At 45.7% G+C, this 18935-nt stretch overlaps 1 protein-coding gene across 1 annotated transcript in view; it reads right to left on the bottom strand.

Annotated features, from left to right (window-relative positions):
- Nucleotides 1-1101: 1101 nt before the first annotated feature.
- The window catches only part of LOC145352743 (pleckstrin homology domain-containing family H member 1-like), a 150184-nt gene continuing 132350 nt past the window's right edge, over nt 1102-18935 (bottom strand). Inside the window, exons 26-29 of the mRNA XM_080203010.1 lie at nt 18491-18620; nt 14204-14290; nt 12289-12435; nt 1102-6909 (exon numbers count right to left, since the gene is read on the bottom strand). Of these exons, the coding sequence (XP_080059136.1) occupies nt 6736-6909; nt 12289-12435; nt 14204-14290; nt 18491-18620 (538 nt within the window). The 3' untranslated portion in view covers nt 1102-6735. The remainder of the gene's footprint in view (nt 6910-12288; nt 12436-14203; nt 14291-18490; nt 18621-18935) is intronic.

Here is an 18935-nt window from a genome sequence, read left to right as displayed (position 1 = left end):
TCTGTTTGACATTCAGTAGTATCATCATTACTGAATCTCCCACTATCGACAAATGTAACTGCACCAAACACATAAATACTGTACCTATAATAATAGGACCAAGTTTGTGTGTTCTTAGGCAAGTGACTCAGTGACTCCCAGCAGCTCTTTCACCAACACTTAAACAGCTTGACACCATCCAGGACTCAGCAGCCCGCTCACCAAGACTTCAGCAGCACCTCCCAAATCCATGACCATTGTCATCTTGAAGAACAAGGGATGCAGGTGCTTGGGAATACCCCGAGTTCCATTTCAACTCGCACACCATCTTGCCATACAACTTTGTCACTGTTCCTTCATTGTGGCTGGATCAAAATCGCATGGTGGCACAGTGGGTGGCATGAGGCAGTTAGGGATGGGTAATAAATACTGGCCTTGACAACGACATGACAGCATAAAAAAAATTAACATTACCAGCGTAATTAAGGACACCACGCACCCCAGGCAGTCTCTCTTCCACCTTCGACTTTCGGGAAAAAGATACAGAAGTCTCAGATCACAAAACAACTGACTAAGAACAGCTTCTTCCCTGCTGCCATTAGACTTTTGAATGGACCTACCTCACATTAAGCTGATTTTTTTCCTACGCCCTAGCTGTAACTGTAACATCATATTCTGCACCCTCTCGTCTATGTACAGTATGCTTTGTATAGCGTGCAAGAAACAAAACTTTTCACTGTATGCTAATACATGTGACAATAATAAATCAAAAGACCATTATTTTGCATAATACATTCACACTATGTAACCTATTATGAGCAACGACAGTGGAATCAATCTGCTTCAGGTGATTAATAACACAAGGGCATCTTTGTATTACCTCTTTTATTTTTGTATTGCTCTTTATTTTGACTACCAGTCATGGAGGGAGGGGGGGGTGCAGGAATATTCCAGTATTACCCTCTAAATCGCACCATGATTCCCAAACTACAGGGAACTGCTCAAATTTAAGTGTGAAAGTCACAGTGTTCACTTCAACAGTTAGAATAAATAAGAGGTACAGTACATTGGGTATAACCATTCTCAGAAATAGGTTTGTCCCTGTCACATTCAAGTATTCAATACAGTGTGGCGTATTTACACTCACACACTCACTATCGTCAGGGACGACACTCTGTGAGAAAGAACTCCATTTGTTCTGTTATCGGCTGTTTTAGGCTCCGTACCGATCTTTGAACAAAAAGTCATCTTCAAGTCTCTTGTGAAGGAACAAAGTGAGTAAAGAATGCTATGTCGATGATGTAATTCACCCATGGCTGTATGTGAAGGAATCGCCAGGGCGGTCTTCACTGGTCAGGCCCTCCTCCTGGTCCAACAATGGACAGAAGGACCATTGAATAGCTGCAAATGGGCCAGCAGGACAGCCAGTGGCTGCCTCACTGGCCAGCAGCTGTTCAGAACTAACCCATTCTTCTCTGAAACCTTCGCTGTAAAGCTTATCCTGCCCCACCACCCCTCTTCCTGCTACCAAGTTCACTGAGTACTGTAAACATAAAGCTGATTGAGACATGGTGAAACCAGTAGCAGTCGCCAGAGAAGATCTCCTCCAATGTGGCAGGGCAGTTTCGTTAACGCACTAATGGCAGAGATTTCCCATCCCGCCCGCCACAGGAATCGTAGCGGGCGGGACAGAAAACTTGGTGGGCCATGCAAAGGTCTATTGACCTCAGGCAGGAATTTCTGGTCTTGGGGTGAGCGTGGCCAGAAGATACTTTCTGTTGAATTAAGATGGTCTGGCTAATGGGCTGAGGCTGACATTATTCACCTGGGACACAGGCCTGATCAATGATGGCTGTTAGATTTAGAAGCATTCACAATAGTGTCTGAGTTAAACCCAGCACGGTGAAATGGGAATTCCACTGACCCTGTGCAAAGTGGGTTGATCAATCTCAGCAATGCAAGGCTGGAGGAATAGCAACCTATAGGCTCTATACCATCTTTCGGCCTTCACTTTGAGTTGAATGACTTTAGATCACAACCATGGCTCTCATTTCTTTCAGCCAGTCAGCCTGTGCTGATAATGCTTCTGTTGTAACTATTTACACCTCCTCTGGACAGATTAAACTACTTAATTCAATGCAAGAGGCCTGACGGGCAAGGCAGATGAATCCAGGGCATGGATGGGTACATGGGACTGGGATATTATAGCAATTACTGAAACATGGCTAAGGGAAGGCCAGGACTGGCAGCTCAATGTTCCAAGGTACAGATGCTATAGGAAAGATAGAACAGGAGGTAAGAGAGGAGGGGGAGTTGCACTTTTGATTAAGGGAAAATCATGTTAGTACTGAGACGGGATATATCCGAGGGTTCGCCCACTGAGTCAATATGGGTTGAACTGAGAAATAAGAAGGGGAAAATCACTTTGATAGGGTTGTACTATAGGCCCCCAAATAGTTGATGGGAAATTGAGGACCAAATATGTAAGTCGATTACAGAGAGCTTCAAGAAAAATAGGGTGATAATAGTAAAGGATTTTAACTTTCCCAATATTGACTGGGACAGTCATAGTATTAGAGACTTGAATGGAGAGAAATTTGTTGAATGTATTCAAGAGGAATTTCTCATTTAAAATATGGACGGCCTGACTAGAGAGGGGGCAAAACATGACCTCCTCTTGGGAAATAAGGAAGGGCAGGTGACAGAAGTGTTAGTGAGGGATCACTTTGTGACCAGTGAACAAAATTCCATTAGTTTTAAGATAGCTACGGAGAATGATAGGTCTAGCCCCAAAATTAAAATTCTAAATTGGGAATACAATTTTGATAGCATCAGGCAGGAACTTTCAACAGTTAATTCGGGGAGTCTATGGGAAGGCAAAGGGCCATTTGGTAAATGAGAGGCTTTCAAAAGTGTGTTGACCACGGTTCAGGGTAAGTATATTCCTCTTAGAGTGAAGGGCAAGGCTGGTAAGAGTAGGGAATCCTGTATGACTCAGGATATTGAGGTCCTGGTCAAGAAGGAGGAGGCACAACATGCATGGGGAGCTGGGATCAAGTGGATCCCTTGAAGACTGTAGAGGGTGTAAGAGTAGAATTAAGAGAGAAATCAGGAGGGCAAAAAGGGGACACAAGATTGGCAGATAAGGCAAAGGAGAATCCAAAGAGCTTCTACAAATACATCGTAAAGGGCAAAAGAGTAACTAGGGAGAGAGTAGGACCTCTTAAGGATCAACAAATCCACCTATGTGCGGATCCACAAGAGATGGTTGAGATTCTAAATGAATATTTCTCAACAATATTCACTGTTGAGAAAAGCATGGATGTTAGAGAACTTGGGGAAATAGTGATGTCTTGAGGTGTACATATTACAGAGAAGGAGGTGCTGCAAGTCTTAAAGCACATCAAAGTAGATAAATCCCCAGGACACTGGGGGAGGCTAGGGAGGAAATTGCAAGTCCCCTGGCAGAGATATTTAAATCATCGATAGTCACAGGTGAGGTGCCTGAAGATTGGAGGGTGGCAGAAAAGATTTACCAGAATGCTACCGGGACTTAATGGTTTGAGTTATAAGGAGAGGCTGGATATAGACTGGACTTTCTTCTCTGGAAGGTAAAAGGCTGAGGGGTGATCTTATAGAGGTTTAAAACATAATAAGGGGCATAGATCAGGTACATAGTCAACATCTTTTCCCAAAGGTAGGGGAGTCTAAAACTAGAGGGCAAAAGTTTAAGGTGAGAGGGGAGAGATACAAAAGGGTTCAGAGGGGAAATTTATTCACACAGGGGGTGGTGAGTGTCTGGAACAAGCTGCCAGAGGGAGTAGTAGAGGCAGGTACAATATTGTCTTTTTAAAAAAGTGTTTAGACAGCTACATGGGTAAGATGGGTATAGAGGGATACGGGCCAAACATGGGCAATTGGGACTAGCTTAGGGGTTGACAAAAGGGTTGGCATGGAAAAGTTGGGCTGAAGGGCCTGCTTCCATGTTGTAAACCTCTATATCTTCCATTTTGTTACTGTCCCATTACCTCTCTGCACCATCACCTCCTCTATCATTCAATCTTTCTATTTTGTTCTTTGCTCCCCTCCCCTTTCCCTGTTCCCATTTCCTGAGAGCCATGATGTGGAGATCTTGGTGTTGGTCTGGGATGGGTGCATTAAGAAGACTCACAACACCAGGTTTATTTGGAATCACGAGCTTTCGGAGCTAAGAAAGGAGCAGTGTTCTGAAAGCTCGTGATTCCAAGTAAACCTGTTGGACTTTAACCTGACGCTGTGAGATGCCTTACTGTTCCCTGAGAAACTGCTAAACCTCTTTAACATTTTTCAGTTTTGATAAAAGGATTATTGACCCGAAGGGACTTCACCACAGATGCTGCCTGACCTGCTGAGTACCTCCAGTGTTCTGTTTATATTTTTGGTTCCTAACCACAGCAGCATTTTACTTTAGCATCAGTCTGGTCCTTACTGGGAGCAGTCCCAATTGTCGGAAACTGCCTGGAATTGAGACCAAAATGCCACCCAACTGGCACCAAATTGACTCAGAGAAGTAGGAATGCTTTGGAAACAAAAGCCTGGACTTCCACAAAAGTGGCAAGTTGACTGAAATCCAGAAGTCCTGCTCCTGAACACAGCACCCATCACTTTTGTGGGGAGGCTTGGTTGGAATCTATGCATGAGTGTTTCAGAGTCTGTTTATATAAAACAACAACCAGCTCCAACCAGTCATGTCTCATTTTTATGAATCAGAAGTGGGAAATACGAGCAGGTCTAAACTTTGCCAAGTCTTCTGAAGACTTGGTAGCGTAAGAGGTAGCGTACCTCCTTTGGATATGGTCCCAGGATAATTTTGGGATGGTCAAGTGCCCTTTGGGAGAGGTAAGATGTCTTTCAGGATTGTTAAAAGTGGACAGGAGTGTACGTAGGATGTATATAAAACCACTGACACTATGAAGAGAGCTGTCAAAAAAAATTGCCAACAGTGTCCAAAGAAACTGTCAAAAGCAACTATCAAACTGTCAATGCATTTAAACCGCCTGCTCTTTAAATTTTTGAAAAAACTCTGTGGACTATGATAAATGTTATTTCATTTTGTTTGCTGATGCATGATTTGAGCGTTAGCATTACTGTATTAGTGCTGCAGGACTCATTTCAGAACCTTCCATTATCACTAAGGAATGCTTTCTATTTTACAGTTTGATTGGTTGCTACAAATAGTTATAGACTCTTTGAAGTGGGACAATGCACCCAATATTTGTTCTTACAAAGGATGATGCATTTGAATGAAATGCTTGTTTTTATAAGGGATTATGTAGTTGAAGGAATGTAAATGTAGTAAACCTTTTTAAATAGGAGTGCTTTAAAAAATGTCTGCAATTGACAGCTAGAACTTTATTTTATCAGCATGAGTCCTGAGGACTGCCTGTGATGAATACTCGGTGATTTTGCATAGAAGATGTAAAAACAAAAGCTGGTAGGTGGCAGAATATGGATTGGCATGTGTTGGCACTAAGTTGGCATAAGGGATTATAAAGGGTGATGAGGGGTGGGGATGAGGGCATAGATTGACACTGAGGGCACAGGGGGCCATGGGAGATGGTTGGGGACTTGAGGTGGCATGGATAGAGTATGTGTTCAGGTGGGAACTTTGTCAAAAGGTCCCATAGGATATTCCTGAGAGGATAGAGGGGACCCCAGATTAATGTCTCACTCCACTGGGGTATCAGTTGGATTCGGTGCTCAAGTCTCTGGCGTGGAACCCACAAACCTTCAGACTCAGAAGAAAGGAAGTAATTGAGCCACGCTGACAAGAGCATGTAGTGGTTATAGCACAGGATTGGATTGCAAATCTCAAATTGGTGCAAAGTGTCAGCTGGCACCAGGAAAAGAAAATAAACCACCCCGAAAGTTGCCAGCTTGTAAAGAAAACCAACAGTTCAACAATGACCCCTCATGAGAGGGCACTCAATTCTTGACACCCTCTGAGATAGCCACTCAGTAGTACAGGGAGATGATCCAGACCACCTTCTCACACTTTCTCAAGGTGAAGGTTAGTATCAAATGTAGTCTTGCCCACCAGCTGATAAATATCTTCCTCAGTTTAGCTTCCAGGGCTGATAACAGCCAAGTGGTCATCTGGTCTTCTTATAGCCAGGAAAACAAACCTTTCTGAAGAACACCCAAACCTTGTGCAGCAGCATTCCCCCCCCCCTCGACCTCCAACCAGATCAACAGCACAGGAGAGGGCTAGCCTCGAGCACATTCTTGTCTTTTCTTTCGAAATGCATGAAACAAACTCCAAGTAAAGCATCCACGTCCTACTGTAACTTTTGGTAACACAACCACATCATAACCTCACTCTCGCACTCAAGCCCATCAAGAACTGGAACTTTGCAGGTGGATTTTGTAGGGAGGGGAATGGGCTTTCTCCATAGAGGGTGCTTTTCCTGACGGAGAGGGGGGGAGGGGCACCTTTCCCAACAGCCTGCACCGTTCTGGTTTATTCGCATACGGACCAGCCTTAGCACCGACGGCACAAAGCATGCTGGGACTTGCGCCCTCAGCTCATAGAAGATGAGTAAGGGTAACCTATGAAGCATTAAAATAAAATCAACTCTAAATACTACTCGAGCACTTAAATATAGGCTGCATTAGATAAGGTCCAGACACAACAGTGATCCATGCACCATTTGAATCTTCCAAGTGGTTTGTCCTCCAATAGCTTTGGGCGGACAGCGCCGCACCTTCAGCTGCATCTCACAGCAGGGTAGGACCTTGTGTAGTCCGCGTCATGGTCGGGAAATGCTTGCTGTCAATCTCCCACAGCTTCTTGCCCGAGAAGGATGCGGGAGGTGGGTTGGGCGAGATGGGCGACGAGTGGCAGCTGCTGTAGTTGATGTAGCTGGCAAGTATCAGCGTCAACTCCAGGATCTGGGGACGGAAGAACAGTCACAAGTTGACATGTGGGAAACATCAACTGGAAAAGGCAACTGAACCTCCTGAATTTCCTGTGCAAAGTGACTTGCGCTCTTGTCAGGTGTGACCACAATTTGAGTAATCCCCCGACAATGCAGAAGGAATCCATTCAGCCCATTGAGTCTGTACCGAGTCTCTGACAGAGCACCTCACCCAGGTCCATCCTATCCCTGTAACCCCATACATTTACCTTGACCAATCCACCTAACCTGCACATAGAGTCAGAGGTCATAGAGGTTTACAGCATGAAAACAGACCCTTCGGCCCAACGTGTCCATGCCGCCCTTTTTTTTAACCCCTAAACTAATCCCAATTGCCTGCATTTGGTCCATATCTCTCTATACCCATTGTACCCATGTAACTGTCTAAATACTTTTTAAAAGACAGAACTGTACCCGCCTCTACCTCAGGCAGCTTGTTCCAGACACTCACCGCCCTCTGTGTGAAAAAATTGCCCTTCTGGACACTTTGTATCTCTCCCCTCTCACCTTAAACCTATGCCCTCTAGTTTTAAACTCCCCTACCTTTGGGAAAAGATATTGATGATCTAGCTGATCTGTGCCCCTCATTATTTTATAGATCTCTACAAGATCACCCCTCAGCCTCCTACGCTCCAGAGAAAAAAGTCTCAGTCTATCAAGCCTCTCCTTATTACTCAAACCATCAAGTCCCGGTAGCATCCTAGTAAATCTTTTCTGCACTCTTTCTAGTTTAATAATATCCTTTCTATAATAGGGTGACCAGAACTGCACACAGTATTCCAAGTGTGGCCATACCAATGTCTTGTACAACTTCAACAAGACGTCCAACTCCTGTATTCAGTGTTCTGATCAATGAAACCAAGCATGCTGAATGCCTTCTTCACCACTCTGTCCAACTGTGACTCCAGTTTCAGGGAGCTATGGACACTACCCCTAGATCTCTTTATTCTGTAACTCTCCCCAACACCCTGCCATTAATTGAGTAAGTCCTGCCCTAGTTCAATCTACCAAAATGCATCACCTCGCATTTGTCTAAATTAAACTCATCTCTTGTTCGTCAGCCCACTGGCCCAATTGTTCAAGATCCCGTTGCAATTGGAGATAATTTTCTTCACTGTCCACTACGCCACCAATCTTGGTGTCATCTGCAAACTTACTCACCATGCCTCCTATATTCTCATCCAAATCATTAATATAAATGACAAATAATAGTGGACCCAGCGCTGATCCCTGAGGCACACTGCTGGTCACAGGCCTCCAGTTTGAAAAACAACCTCGACAACCGTCCTCTGCCTTCTGTCAAGAAGCCAATTTTGTATCCATTTAAATACCTCATCCTGGATCCCGTGAGATTTAACCTTATGCAATATCCCACCATGTGGTACCTTGTCAAAGGCCTTGTTAAAGTCCATGTAGACAACATCAACTGCACTGCCCTCATCTACCTTCTTGGTTACCCTTCAAAAAACTCAATCAAATTTGTGAGACATGATTTTCCACTCATAAAGCCATGCTGACTGTCCCTAATCAGTCCTTGCCTCTCTAAATGTCTGTAGATCCTGTCCCTCAAAACACCTCCCAAGAACTTACCCACCACAGATGTGAGACTCATTGGCCTGTAGTTCCCAGGCATTTCCCTACAGCCCTTTTTAAGCAAAGGCAAAACATCTGCCACCCTCGCTTCTTCAGGTACTTCACCCGTGACTATTGATGATTCAATAGGGGACTCGCAATTTCCTCCCTAGTCTCCCACAATGTCCTGGGATACACTTCATCAGATCCCGGGGATTTATCCCCCTTTGTGCGCTTTAAGACTTCCAGCACCTCCTTCTCTGTAATATGTACACTCCTCAAGACATCACTAGTCATCTTTCAGACTGTGGGAGGAAACTGGAGCACCCAGAGGAAACCCATGCAGACCCGGGGAGAATGTGCAGACTCTACACAGACAGTGACTTGAGGCCAGAATTGAGCCCGGGTCCCTGGCACTGTGAGGCAGCAGTGCTAACCACTGTGCCGCCCTTGGTAGCCCATAGTGTCCTCGGGCCTGTCTCACCTTTTTATTATAGATTATGTCTGCTCTGTAGCTCCATTGCATTTTCCTTTCTTAGCTCTACATCCTCTTTACCCGCAATCTCAGCTGTGAAAATTACCAACTGTTTTGGTACCCACAGCCTTTTAAAGTTTGTCACAAGTGGGCTTACATTAACACTGCAATGAAGTTACTGTGAAAATCCCAGAGTGAGAGAGTTCCAGTTCACTGCCCTGACGTGAAACGTGCTTCCTGATTTAGCTCCTGAGTGGTTTACAGCCCCATTATTCTTAATTACCCATCAGAGGAAAGTTGTTATTGAAGCCTCTTAACATTTCAAACATTTTGATCAGATCACCCTCAATCTCCTATACTCATTGGACAATAAGTCAGGTCTACGCAACCTATTTAACCCTCTAAACATGGCACCACTCTGGTAAATTTGTTCTACAACCACTCCAAGGCCTATATTTTCTTCCTGTGGTGCAATGCCAGAAATGGAATGCAGAATTCCAGACGAGATCTGTCTGAGATTCTATGTATGTGAGGCAATGCCTCCTCCCTTCCACCTTTCAGCTCTCTTCAACTCTCAGAAAAGCAACGTAAAGATCTGCAAACATTAGTTGGCCCTGTTACCTATGAGCCGCTGCTCTCAGGATCTGGGATTTTAAGCAGGGTTGGAGGGCCAAAGGGCCTGTTCCTGTGCTGTAATTTTCTTTGTTTTTTTTGTTCCCAATGGCAATTTAATAGAATAGAATTCATCAGTCAGTTATGGTCTACGGTAACTGAATGTGACTGAGACAGGAATGGATTAAGAAACAAACACAGATAAGCAAACGCCAACTCGCAAATCCTGCCCTCCAACAATAGAGTCATGTGGTTTTAAACATGGGACAACAACACTGCTACTCTTAACCCTCTGTGCTTGGGATCACTGTACTTACTTTATAAAGGCGCCAGCTGAGACAAGGGAGGGAGAGACCAAGGCACACTGAGATGGGGAGACAGCCAACACTGTAGCACAGGTTCCCCATTCGTATAATAATGGCAAATCCAGTTTGATAGGATCCTGTGAGTAAAATCCTTGGCCACTATACTTATCTAATTGAAGAACGCAAGAACAGATCTGACCCCAAATCCAAATAGGACTGATCCTATAGAATCTCCAGAAAGAGGCCATTTGGCCCATTGAGTCTACACCAACTCTCCGACAGAGCATCGTATCCAGGTCTTATCTCCGTAATCCCACATATTTACTCTGCTAAACCCCCTAACATACACTAAGGGTCAATTTAATATGGCAAATCAACCTAACTGCACATCTTTGGACTGTGGGAGGAAACCGGTGCATCCGGAGGAAACCCATGCAAACATGGGAAGAACATACAGACTCCGCTCAGTCAGCCAAAGCCAGAATTGAACCCAGGACCCTGGCGCTGTGAGGAAGCAGTGCTAACCACTGCGCTACCGTGATGCCCTCCCAAGGAGGTTGAGAGATCTAGTGTTAGGTCATAGGGACTCTGAAAGTTCTGATGTTAGGCCATTGGGACTTACATAAGATATTTAGAGAAATGTGCAGTGCAGAAAGAGGCCATTTGGCCCATTGAGTCTACACCAACTCTCCGACACAGCATCGTATCCAGGCCTTATTTCCGAAACCCACGCAAACATGGGAAGAATGTACAGACTCCGAAAAACGTGCTGGTTAGGTGTATTGGCCATGCTAAATTCACTCTCAGTGTACTCCAACGGGTGCCGGAGTGTGGTGCCCAGGGGATTTTCACAGTAACTTAACTACAGTGTTAATATAAATTTACTTGTGATATTAATAAATAAACATAAAATAATCCATCTGGATCTTCTAAATGCCCTTATTAAGGTGTCCCATAATCACCTCTGGAATAAGGTCAAAGGAACTCACTGGAATGACGGACGCCGAGGGTCGACCTGATAGAAATCTCTAAGATTATGAGAAGCAGGGACAGAGTGGATAGTCAGAAACTTTTTCCCAGACAGGAAGAGTCAATTACTAGGGGGCACAGTTTTAAGGTGCGAGGGGCAAGGTTTAAAGGAGATGTGCGAGGCAAGATTTGTTACATAGAGGGTGGTGGGTGCCTGGAACTCATTACCAGGGAGGTAATGGAAGCAGATACGATAGTGAGTTTTAAGGGGTGTCTGGACAAATACATGAACAGGATGGGAATAGAGGGATATGGTCCCCAGAAGTCAAGGGGATTATAGTTTAGTTGGTGCAGGCATGGAGGGCTGAAGGGCCTGTTCCTGTGCTGCAATTTTCTTTGTTCTTTGTGTTCTGTGGACTGGTTATGGTATTCCAGTGCCGGGTCCCTTATCATAAGTAATGGTGGCTGTGGTGATAGGACCCAATATCCTTCCACAGTGAAGGGAATAAGCTATGATGGCTTTTCACGGTGGCACTGCTGCCTCACAGTGCCAGGGACCCGGGTTTGATCCTCGGCTTGGATCACTGTCTGCGTAGAGTCTGCACATTCTCTGAGTCTGGGTGGGTTTCCTCCAGGTGCTCCGGTTTCCTCCCACAGTCTGAAAGACGTGCTGGTTAGGTGCATTGGCCGTGCTAAGTTCTCCCTCAGTGTATCCGAACGGGCACCAGAGCGTGGCGACTCGGGGATTTTCACAGTAACTTCATTGCAGCGTTAATGTATGTCTACTTGTGACACTAATAAGTCAGTAAACTTTTTTTCTGTTTGCGATTGGTTAGAACTCCCCACCCCGAATTTTGTTATACTGATGCCCAATCCGGAAACTACTGGATGGATGTCACGGCCTTGGAGACAGTGCGGAGGAGGATTACTGGAATGGCACCAGAGATCAGAGACCTCAGTTATGTGGAGAGACTGAAGAAGTTTAACTTGTTCTTCACGGAGCAGAGAAGGTTAAGGGGAGATTTAAAACGTGTGTTCAACACAAAAATAGGATCATTTTTGATCAAGGAAGAAGTTGTTTTCAAGGGCAGAAAGGTCAGTCAACAAAAGGTGCAGATTTAAGACAATTGGCTAAAGGGGGTGATGAGAATTCTTTTTGTGCAGCAAGTTATGATGATCTGGGATACACTGCTTGAAGGGGTGGGAAAGCAGAATCAATAGTAACTTTCAGAAGGAAATTGGATATCCACTTGAAAAGGAAAAATAATTGTCGGGCTGAGAATGGAGGAGCGGAACTAATTGGATAATTTGTTGAAAGTATTGTGTTGCCAGCAGCAGGGCTGATTTGAATGGCCCTCCATGCTGTAGGTTTCTATTAGAAAGGTTTCAGTAATCGAGTCAGCAATCCAAAACTCCTTACCTTAGGTTTCGCCATTGCAAACACCAGTTTTTCAATGGTGGTCTTTGTTGGGTTCCCATCCTTCGCCTTGCTGACCACAATCATAAAGTCATCACGACAGCCTCCAAACGTCATGACTGACTGGTAGGAATAATTTATCACCAGGTGCTGAGGACAAAGGACAAAGGAAACTTTCTGTCAGAAACGACAGGCCTAGTGCTCTGTGACAACCGAAAATGTAAAGTCACCTCGTTAGGAAACGTAGACTTCCTATTGATCACACTCATAAAACTAGAAGCAGGAGTAGGCCATTCAGCCCTTCGAGTCTGCTCCACTGTTCATTAAGATCACGGCTGATCATCAAATTCAATATCCTGATCCCCCCCCCCCGGCTTTCCCATGTATCCCTTAATCCCTTTAGCCCCAAGAGTTATTCCTTATTTCTTCTTGAAATCACACCGCATTTTGGCCTCAACTATTTCTTGTGGTACTGAATTCCACACATTCACCACTCACTGTGTGAAGAAATTTCTCCTTACCTCGTTCTTAAAGAGGTTTATCCCTTAACCTCAAACTATGACCCCTAGTTCTGGACTCCCCCACCGTCGAGAACATTCTTTTTGAATCTAGCCTGCCTAATCCCTCAGACATGCTAACCCTCGCAAATGGTTTGGTGGAGGTGAGATTTCTCAGCCAAATCCAACCTCCCTCGTGACCTGGGTCTGTCAAAATCTCGCAACTTTTCTGCCACTGAGGCCAGCTCGCACAGGGCTGCTGACTCTCCGATTAGGGCTGCCAACTTGTGATTGAAAAGTATTCCTGGAACTTTTATCATGACTTGCCCTCACGCCCCAGCCATTAGCTGGCCATTAGCTGGCCATCACACCCACACCCTTGGGCAAAAACAAAATACTGTGGATGCTGGAAATCAGAAATGAAAACAGAAAATGCTGGAAGACCTCAGCAGGTCTGGCGGCGTCTGCAGAGAGAGAGAAACACAATTCACATTTTGAGTTCCTATGACTCGGAGTCTCTGGAGAAGTCACACAGACTCAAAATGTTGAGGCACAGCCTCAAGATAAGGGGGGGCGGTTTAGAACAGAGTTGAGGAGGAACTTCTTCACTCAAAGGGTGGTGAATCTCTGGAATTCTCCGCCTGTTGAGGTGGTGGAGGCTGCCTCGCTAAATATTTTTAAGACGCGGGTAGATAGGTTTTTGGTAGGCAAGGGGATTAAGGGTTATGGGGAGAAGGCGGGAAAGTGGAACTGAGCCACTTCAGATCAGCCATGATCTTATTGAATGGCGGGGCAGGCTCGAAGGGCTAGATGGCCTACTCCTGCTCCTATTTCTTATGTTCTTATGTTAATGCTGTTTCTTTCTCCACAGATGCTGCCAGACTTGCTGGTCCCAGCATTATCTGATTTTTCACATCATTCCTTGTGCCTTCCAATGCCAATCGGAAAGCAGAAAGATTCATTGCCCAATTGATACTTGACTATCAGTGAAACGGCATCTCCCCCAATCCCCACTCATTTTCAATATTTTTATATCTGCTAAAGAGAAATGTTCAAAGAAGATGACACAAATACAATTCTTTAAATAGATTTTGGGATGATTTTCCTCTAGAGCTGCACACAGCAGTGTACTGGAGACTGATCTTTGATTCCCAGGCCACCCTATCTGCATTCAGTGAGTGACAACTTGGTTACAGGAAGCAGCTCTGCAAGGCTGTTAGCTTTCATTAAGAAAAATGTAATAAATATCCAGTGGCCGGAGGTGTGGGGTAATGGGGAACAGTGGGCGAGTCCCACTGCTGGGGTAGGGGATTGAGCACCCCTCGGAACAACGTCTTGTACGACTCTGCTGAACACTCTTTCCCCAGGTCAGCCCATACTAGACTCAAACAGGCCCATCCTCTCCCAATGTGGCCTCATACCATTGTGCTGCACTCCAGTATGCTGATACCATCTTCGTTCACTGCTAACCAGACAGGCTTCTCGTCAAGGGGTGAAGGCGCAATCGGCTAGAGAGATGAAAAGAATTGGTTAAAGCTTCATATTCATGAAGAGCCAAAAGGACTCATTGCATACAGTGGAAAGAGCCAAAAAGCTACACTGGAAAGAAGTCATGAAAAGCAGAAGGGAGGGCATCAGTTAGTGACACAAAATCACACTGAGGTGCACACTACACTCTGGAGCCAGCCTGGTATCTGTTCAATGCTTAAAGTTGCTGAAAATTTGTTCTACTGGACAGTGGAATGTCAACACATCAGTACTTTTCTGCGCATACATTTGGCTGTCAGTACAAAGTAAGTCAGAATGGGAAAGGAGAGATGATGGAGATCAGTAGCATTGACAATCCACATTATCATAATGAAATTACTGCCACCGCGTAGGCAGTTTTATTACTGTATCATGCTATTATGCTGAAGGGTTAAAATCACTAGGGAGGCCACATCTAGAGAACTGCTGCCAATTCAGGACAACAAACATTTGAAAGGATGTCAAAGCTATGGAGAGGGTGCAGAGCAGGTTGACAAGGTTGGTATCAGAAATGCCTGTGTACACATATTAGGAACCATCCGGTTCTGAGAGTGCCAGACATTTGCCTTCATAACCAGGATCACTAAATGATGTACATTAATCTCTCCAGGGCCTTTTGGCACAGTTTTTTTAATATATTCACTTAAAGGATGTGGGTGTCATTGGCTAGGCCAGCATTTTTCGCCCACTCCCAATTTCCCCTGAAAAAATGGTGAGTCAGTCTGTATGGTGTAGGTACACCCACAGTGCTGTTAGGGAGGGAGTTTCTGAGACCCAGCGACAATGAAGGAACAGAGATATATTTCCAAGTCAAGATGGTGAGTGGCTTGAGGGGAACCTCCAGGTGCTGGTGATCCCACTACAGTGTCCTTCTAGATGGTAGATGTCGTGGCTTTGGAAGGTGCTGTAAATATTGGTGCCCTGAAAAATTGGCCGCGGTCATCTGCTCATTCCAGGATGTTATGATGGCCAGTGTGTTGCAGGGTTGTGCCTTATCAGATGCCTCCCTGTCACCAATGGCACAAGCAAGGCGACATAATGGCTCCAGTTCTTTTTGCCATGTACATTTTGGCCATGCTGTTGTACACAGTCAAACATCTTGACATAGGAGTACACATTGAGTACAGGACAGACTACAAGCGTTCCAATCTTCCAAGGCTCAAGTCTCATACAAAGGCCAAAAAACCAGCTACTAAGTGAACCTTCCATCTGCACAGCAGTAATTATGGATGACTTTAACATGCATATTGACTGGATTAACTAACTTGGCAAGGGTAGAATCAGAAGGAGGTCAGTTGGCCCATCGAGTCTGCACCGACCACAATCCCACCCAGGCCCTATCCCCACAACCCCATGCATTTACCCTAACTAGTCCCCCTGACACTAAGGGGCAATTTAGCATGGCCAATCCACCTAAACCCGCACACCTTTGGACTGTGGTAAGAAAGCGGAGCACCCTAGGGAAACCTATGCAGACGTGAGGAGGACGTGCAAATTTCACACAGACGGTAACCCGAGGCCGGAATTGAACCAGGGTCCCTGGCGCTGCGAGGCAGCAGTGCAAACCATTGTGCCACCGTGCTGCCTGAGCAGAACTAGAGACTTTTAATGTAAGACAGTCACCAAGAAATCCAACTGGGAATTCGGAAGGAAGCTCCTTACTCGAAGAGTGATGAGAATGTGGAACTCGCTAACACAGGTTTAAGTTAACAGTATAACAGAGGGAGTCAGACAAGCACACGAGGAAATGAATAGAATGTTTAGGATGAGATATTTATTAAACAAGGACGGGAGGAGGCTGGAGTAAAGTTTAAACACCAGGATGGGCTGATGAGGCCGAATGGCCTGGTTCTGTGCTGTACTTATGTAATCCTGTTTAAACTCCGGACAGAGATGCTGGGATTGTTCTCTTGGGAGGCAACTAGCTAAAGGACCGGGGGGGGAGGGGAGGAGAATTATCTTTGCACAGTGACTCGTTACGCTCTGAAATGCATTGGTGGTAGAAACACATTCAATCGTCGCTGTCAAAAGGTTCTGATACAAGTACTTGAAAAGGTAACAATTGCGCGGACATGGGGAGTGGGGTTAATTGGATAGCTTTTATAAAGTACACTGGTTGGAATTGTGGGTTGTGAATTAATGTAAAAACCATCCCATTCCGTTAGTGAAACAGTCAGAACAGAAAGCAGCGGAGACGCTAGCACTTGGGACTAATGACAGCACAGGCCACTTTACCCACACACAGCTGGAGTGAGCGTGGAGAAAACAGCAGCAAAAACCAGCTCCCATGAGCTGAAGCTAATTTCAGAATCATGGGAGGGAATTTTACTGCCCTGCCCACCACGGGAATCGGAGCGGGCCAGGGGCGGACAATGGGAAAGTCCGTTGACCTCAGGTGGGGTTCTAGGATTTCGGGACGAGTGAGGCCGTAAAATCACATGCAAAGGATTTAAAGGGATCATAACAGCGAGGACCCCTGTCAAACAAATCAAAAACCCAAGACCTTTCTTTCTAAAACCTACTGGGGATATTCAAATATATAGGGGTGGAATTGAGTGCCCTTCTCCGGGGTGAGTTTGGTGGGTCTGGTGGAACCATGCCAGCTTCCTGCCTCTATCTCTGTGGCGATTAGGCTCATGGACAACCTTCCTGCCCCTCCAACAACTGGGCCCTTAAATGGGCAATCAGTGCAAATTTGAGGGCCTCATCCTGGCACTGCTGATATTCACTCTGCCCTGGGCAAGGGAAACACCATGTGGAAAACCTTACAACCAAGCCCTGTGGGTGTGACACCGGGCGGGGGGGTGGGGGGGTCCCTCATTCAAAGGCACTCAGTGTACAAGCACTGTTAGTCTACAAAAGTGTTTCAGGGCACATCAGAGGAGCATCAGCGGACAGAATGTGATGCTGAGCCACATACAGATGATCAAATCCTTGCTTGAAGAGGTAGTTTAAGGAGGAACGAGAATTGGGCGGGACGGACAGCTGTAGAGAGGGAATTCCAACATACAGGGGCTGGAATTCTCTGGCAGTTCATGCTGCCGGGATTCTCCGGTCCCGACAGTGGCGCACCCCTGCTGCTGTGGATTTCCCAGGGGCATGAGGTAGCTTTAATTGGAATTGCCATTGACAGCGGTGGCTCTGGAGGATCCCTCCGCACTGCCTCCTGGGAGGCCAGTGTATCTCACCCATGGCCTACACATGGCGCCAATTGCTGAGTGATGAACATCAGAGATGCTGAAGAGGTGTGAGTTGGGGGAGTGTGGAGATTCCTGGGGGATGTGGGGGCTGCAGGAAACTACTGAGGCAGGGAGAAGTGAGATAGGGAGAAGTGAGGCTAGGAAAGGAATTGAAAGCAAGGATGAGAATTTTAAAACTGAGGATTTTGACCCAAAGTGGGTCAGTGAGCACAGTGGGCGAACTGGGCTTGCTACAGGTCAGGGTAATCATGGCAGAGTTTCACATGAGCTCAGGTTTAGGGTTAAAAGCAAAATACTACGGATGCTGGAATCTGAAAGAAGAACAGAAAATGCTGGAAAATCCCAGCAGGTCTGACAGCATCTGTGGAAAGAGATTAGAGCTAATGGTTCAAGTCTGGATGATCCTTCATCAGAGCTAAGAGCAAAGAAAAGATTTATACTGTGAGGGTGGGAGATGGGGGGCTGTATTTGGACAAAGGGAATGTAAATGAGGATGAAGAAGGCTGAGAAAGATGCTGAAGGTGTCCATTAAGTGATCAGAATGTGAATGGCAGAACAGAGGTACAGATGGTTAAGGGAATATCTTGAATTGTGACAGTTTCAGCAACAAAGGGAATGGTGAGGTGGTATTGTCACTGGGGCAGTCATCCAGACGCCCAGGTTCATTCTCTGGGCAGCTGGTGGAATTTAAATTCAACTAATAAATCTGGAATATAAAAGCCAGTATTAGTAAGGATTTCCTCGAGGGAAGGAAATCTGCCATCCTTACCTGGTCTGGCTTACGCGTGACTCTCAATACAATAAGTCAGAGGTGGAGACAGATGCTGTGGGAGGGTGAGAATGTGTAGTCTTAGCGATAGGGATCAACAATAGGCTATGTGTGCTTTAATCAGGGTGTTGAGGGTATAATCCTGAAACTCCAGAGGCACTTTCCCTTCCATCTTTCGATTACACCACTCGTTACATTCATCTGGATCTTACCTTTGCCGGGAAAAGCTTTGCTCCAAAGAGCGGCCACTTTCGGGCAACCGTCAGGTATATCCGCACACATTCAGCTCCACTGCACCCTCTCAGCAGCATCCATTTTGTGGCCAGTCTGTCTGCCAGTTGTCTGTTTGATTAGACAGGATGAGCATTATAAAGAGAAACAGTGTCGCAATAATCCACAGAGCGCAGGCGCACATGGGGAACACTCCTGCCTCCACCCCCACCTTCACTTTCTCCCCTCTTCTGTTAAAGTGCTGAGTCTTCCTGGAGCACTGAGAATATTGGGGAGAGGAGGAGGAATCCACCCAGCCCCTCTGTTCCGCAATTCAATCGGATCACGGCTCTCCCTGCAACTCAACTCAATTTTCCAATGTTACCTCCCTATCCTTGGAGGCCCTCCCTATCAAAAATCTAACCACCTCTCTTGTAAGCCCCCGTT

This window comes from Carcharhinus amblyrhynchos, chromosome 14 (assembly GCF_965287045.1).
Source record: "Carcharhinus amblyrhynchos chromosome 14, sCarAmb.v2.hapA, whole genome shotgun sequence".
In the NCBI taxonomy this organism is placed as follows: Eukaryota; Metazoa; Chordata; class Chondrichthyes; order Carcharhiniformes; family Carcharhinidae; genus Carcharhinus; species Carcharhinus amblyrhynchos.
The sequence above is the reverse complement of the archived record's forward strand: the minus strand, read 5'-3'. Positions and strand labels throughout refer to the sequence as shown.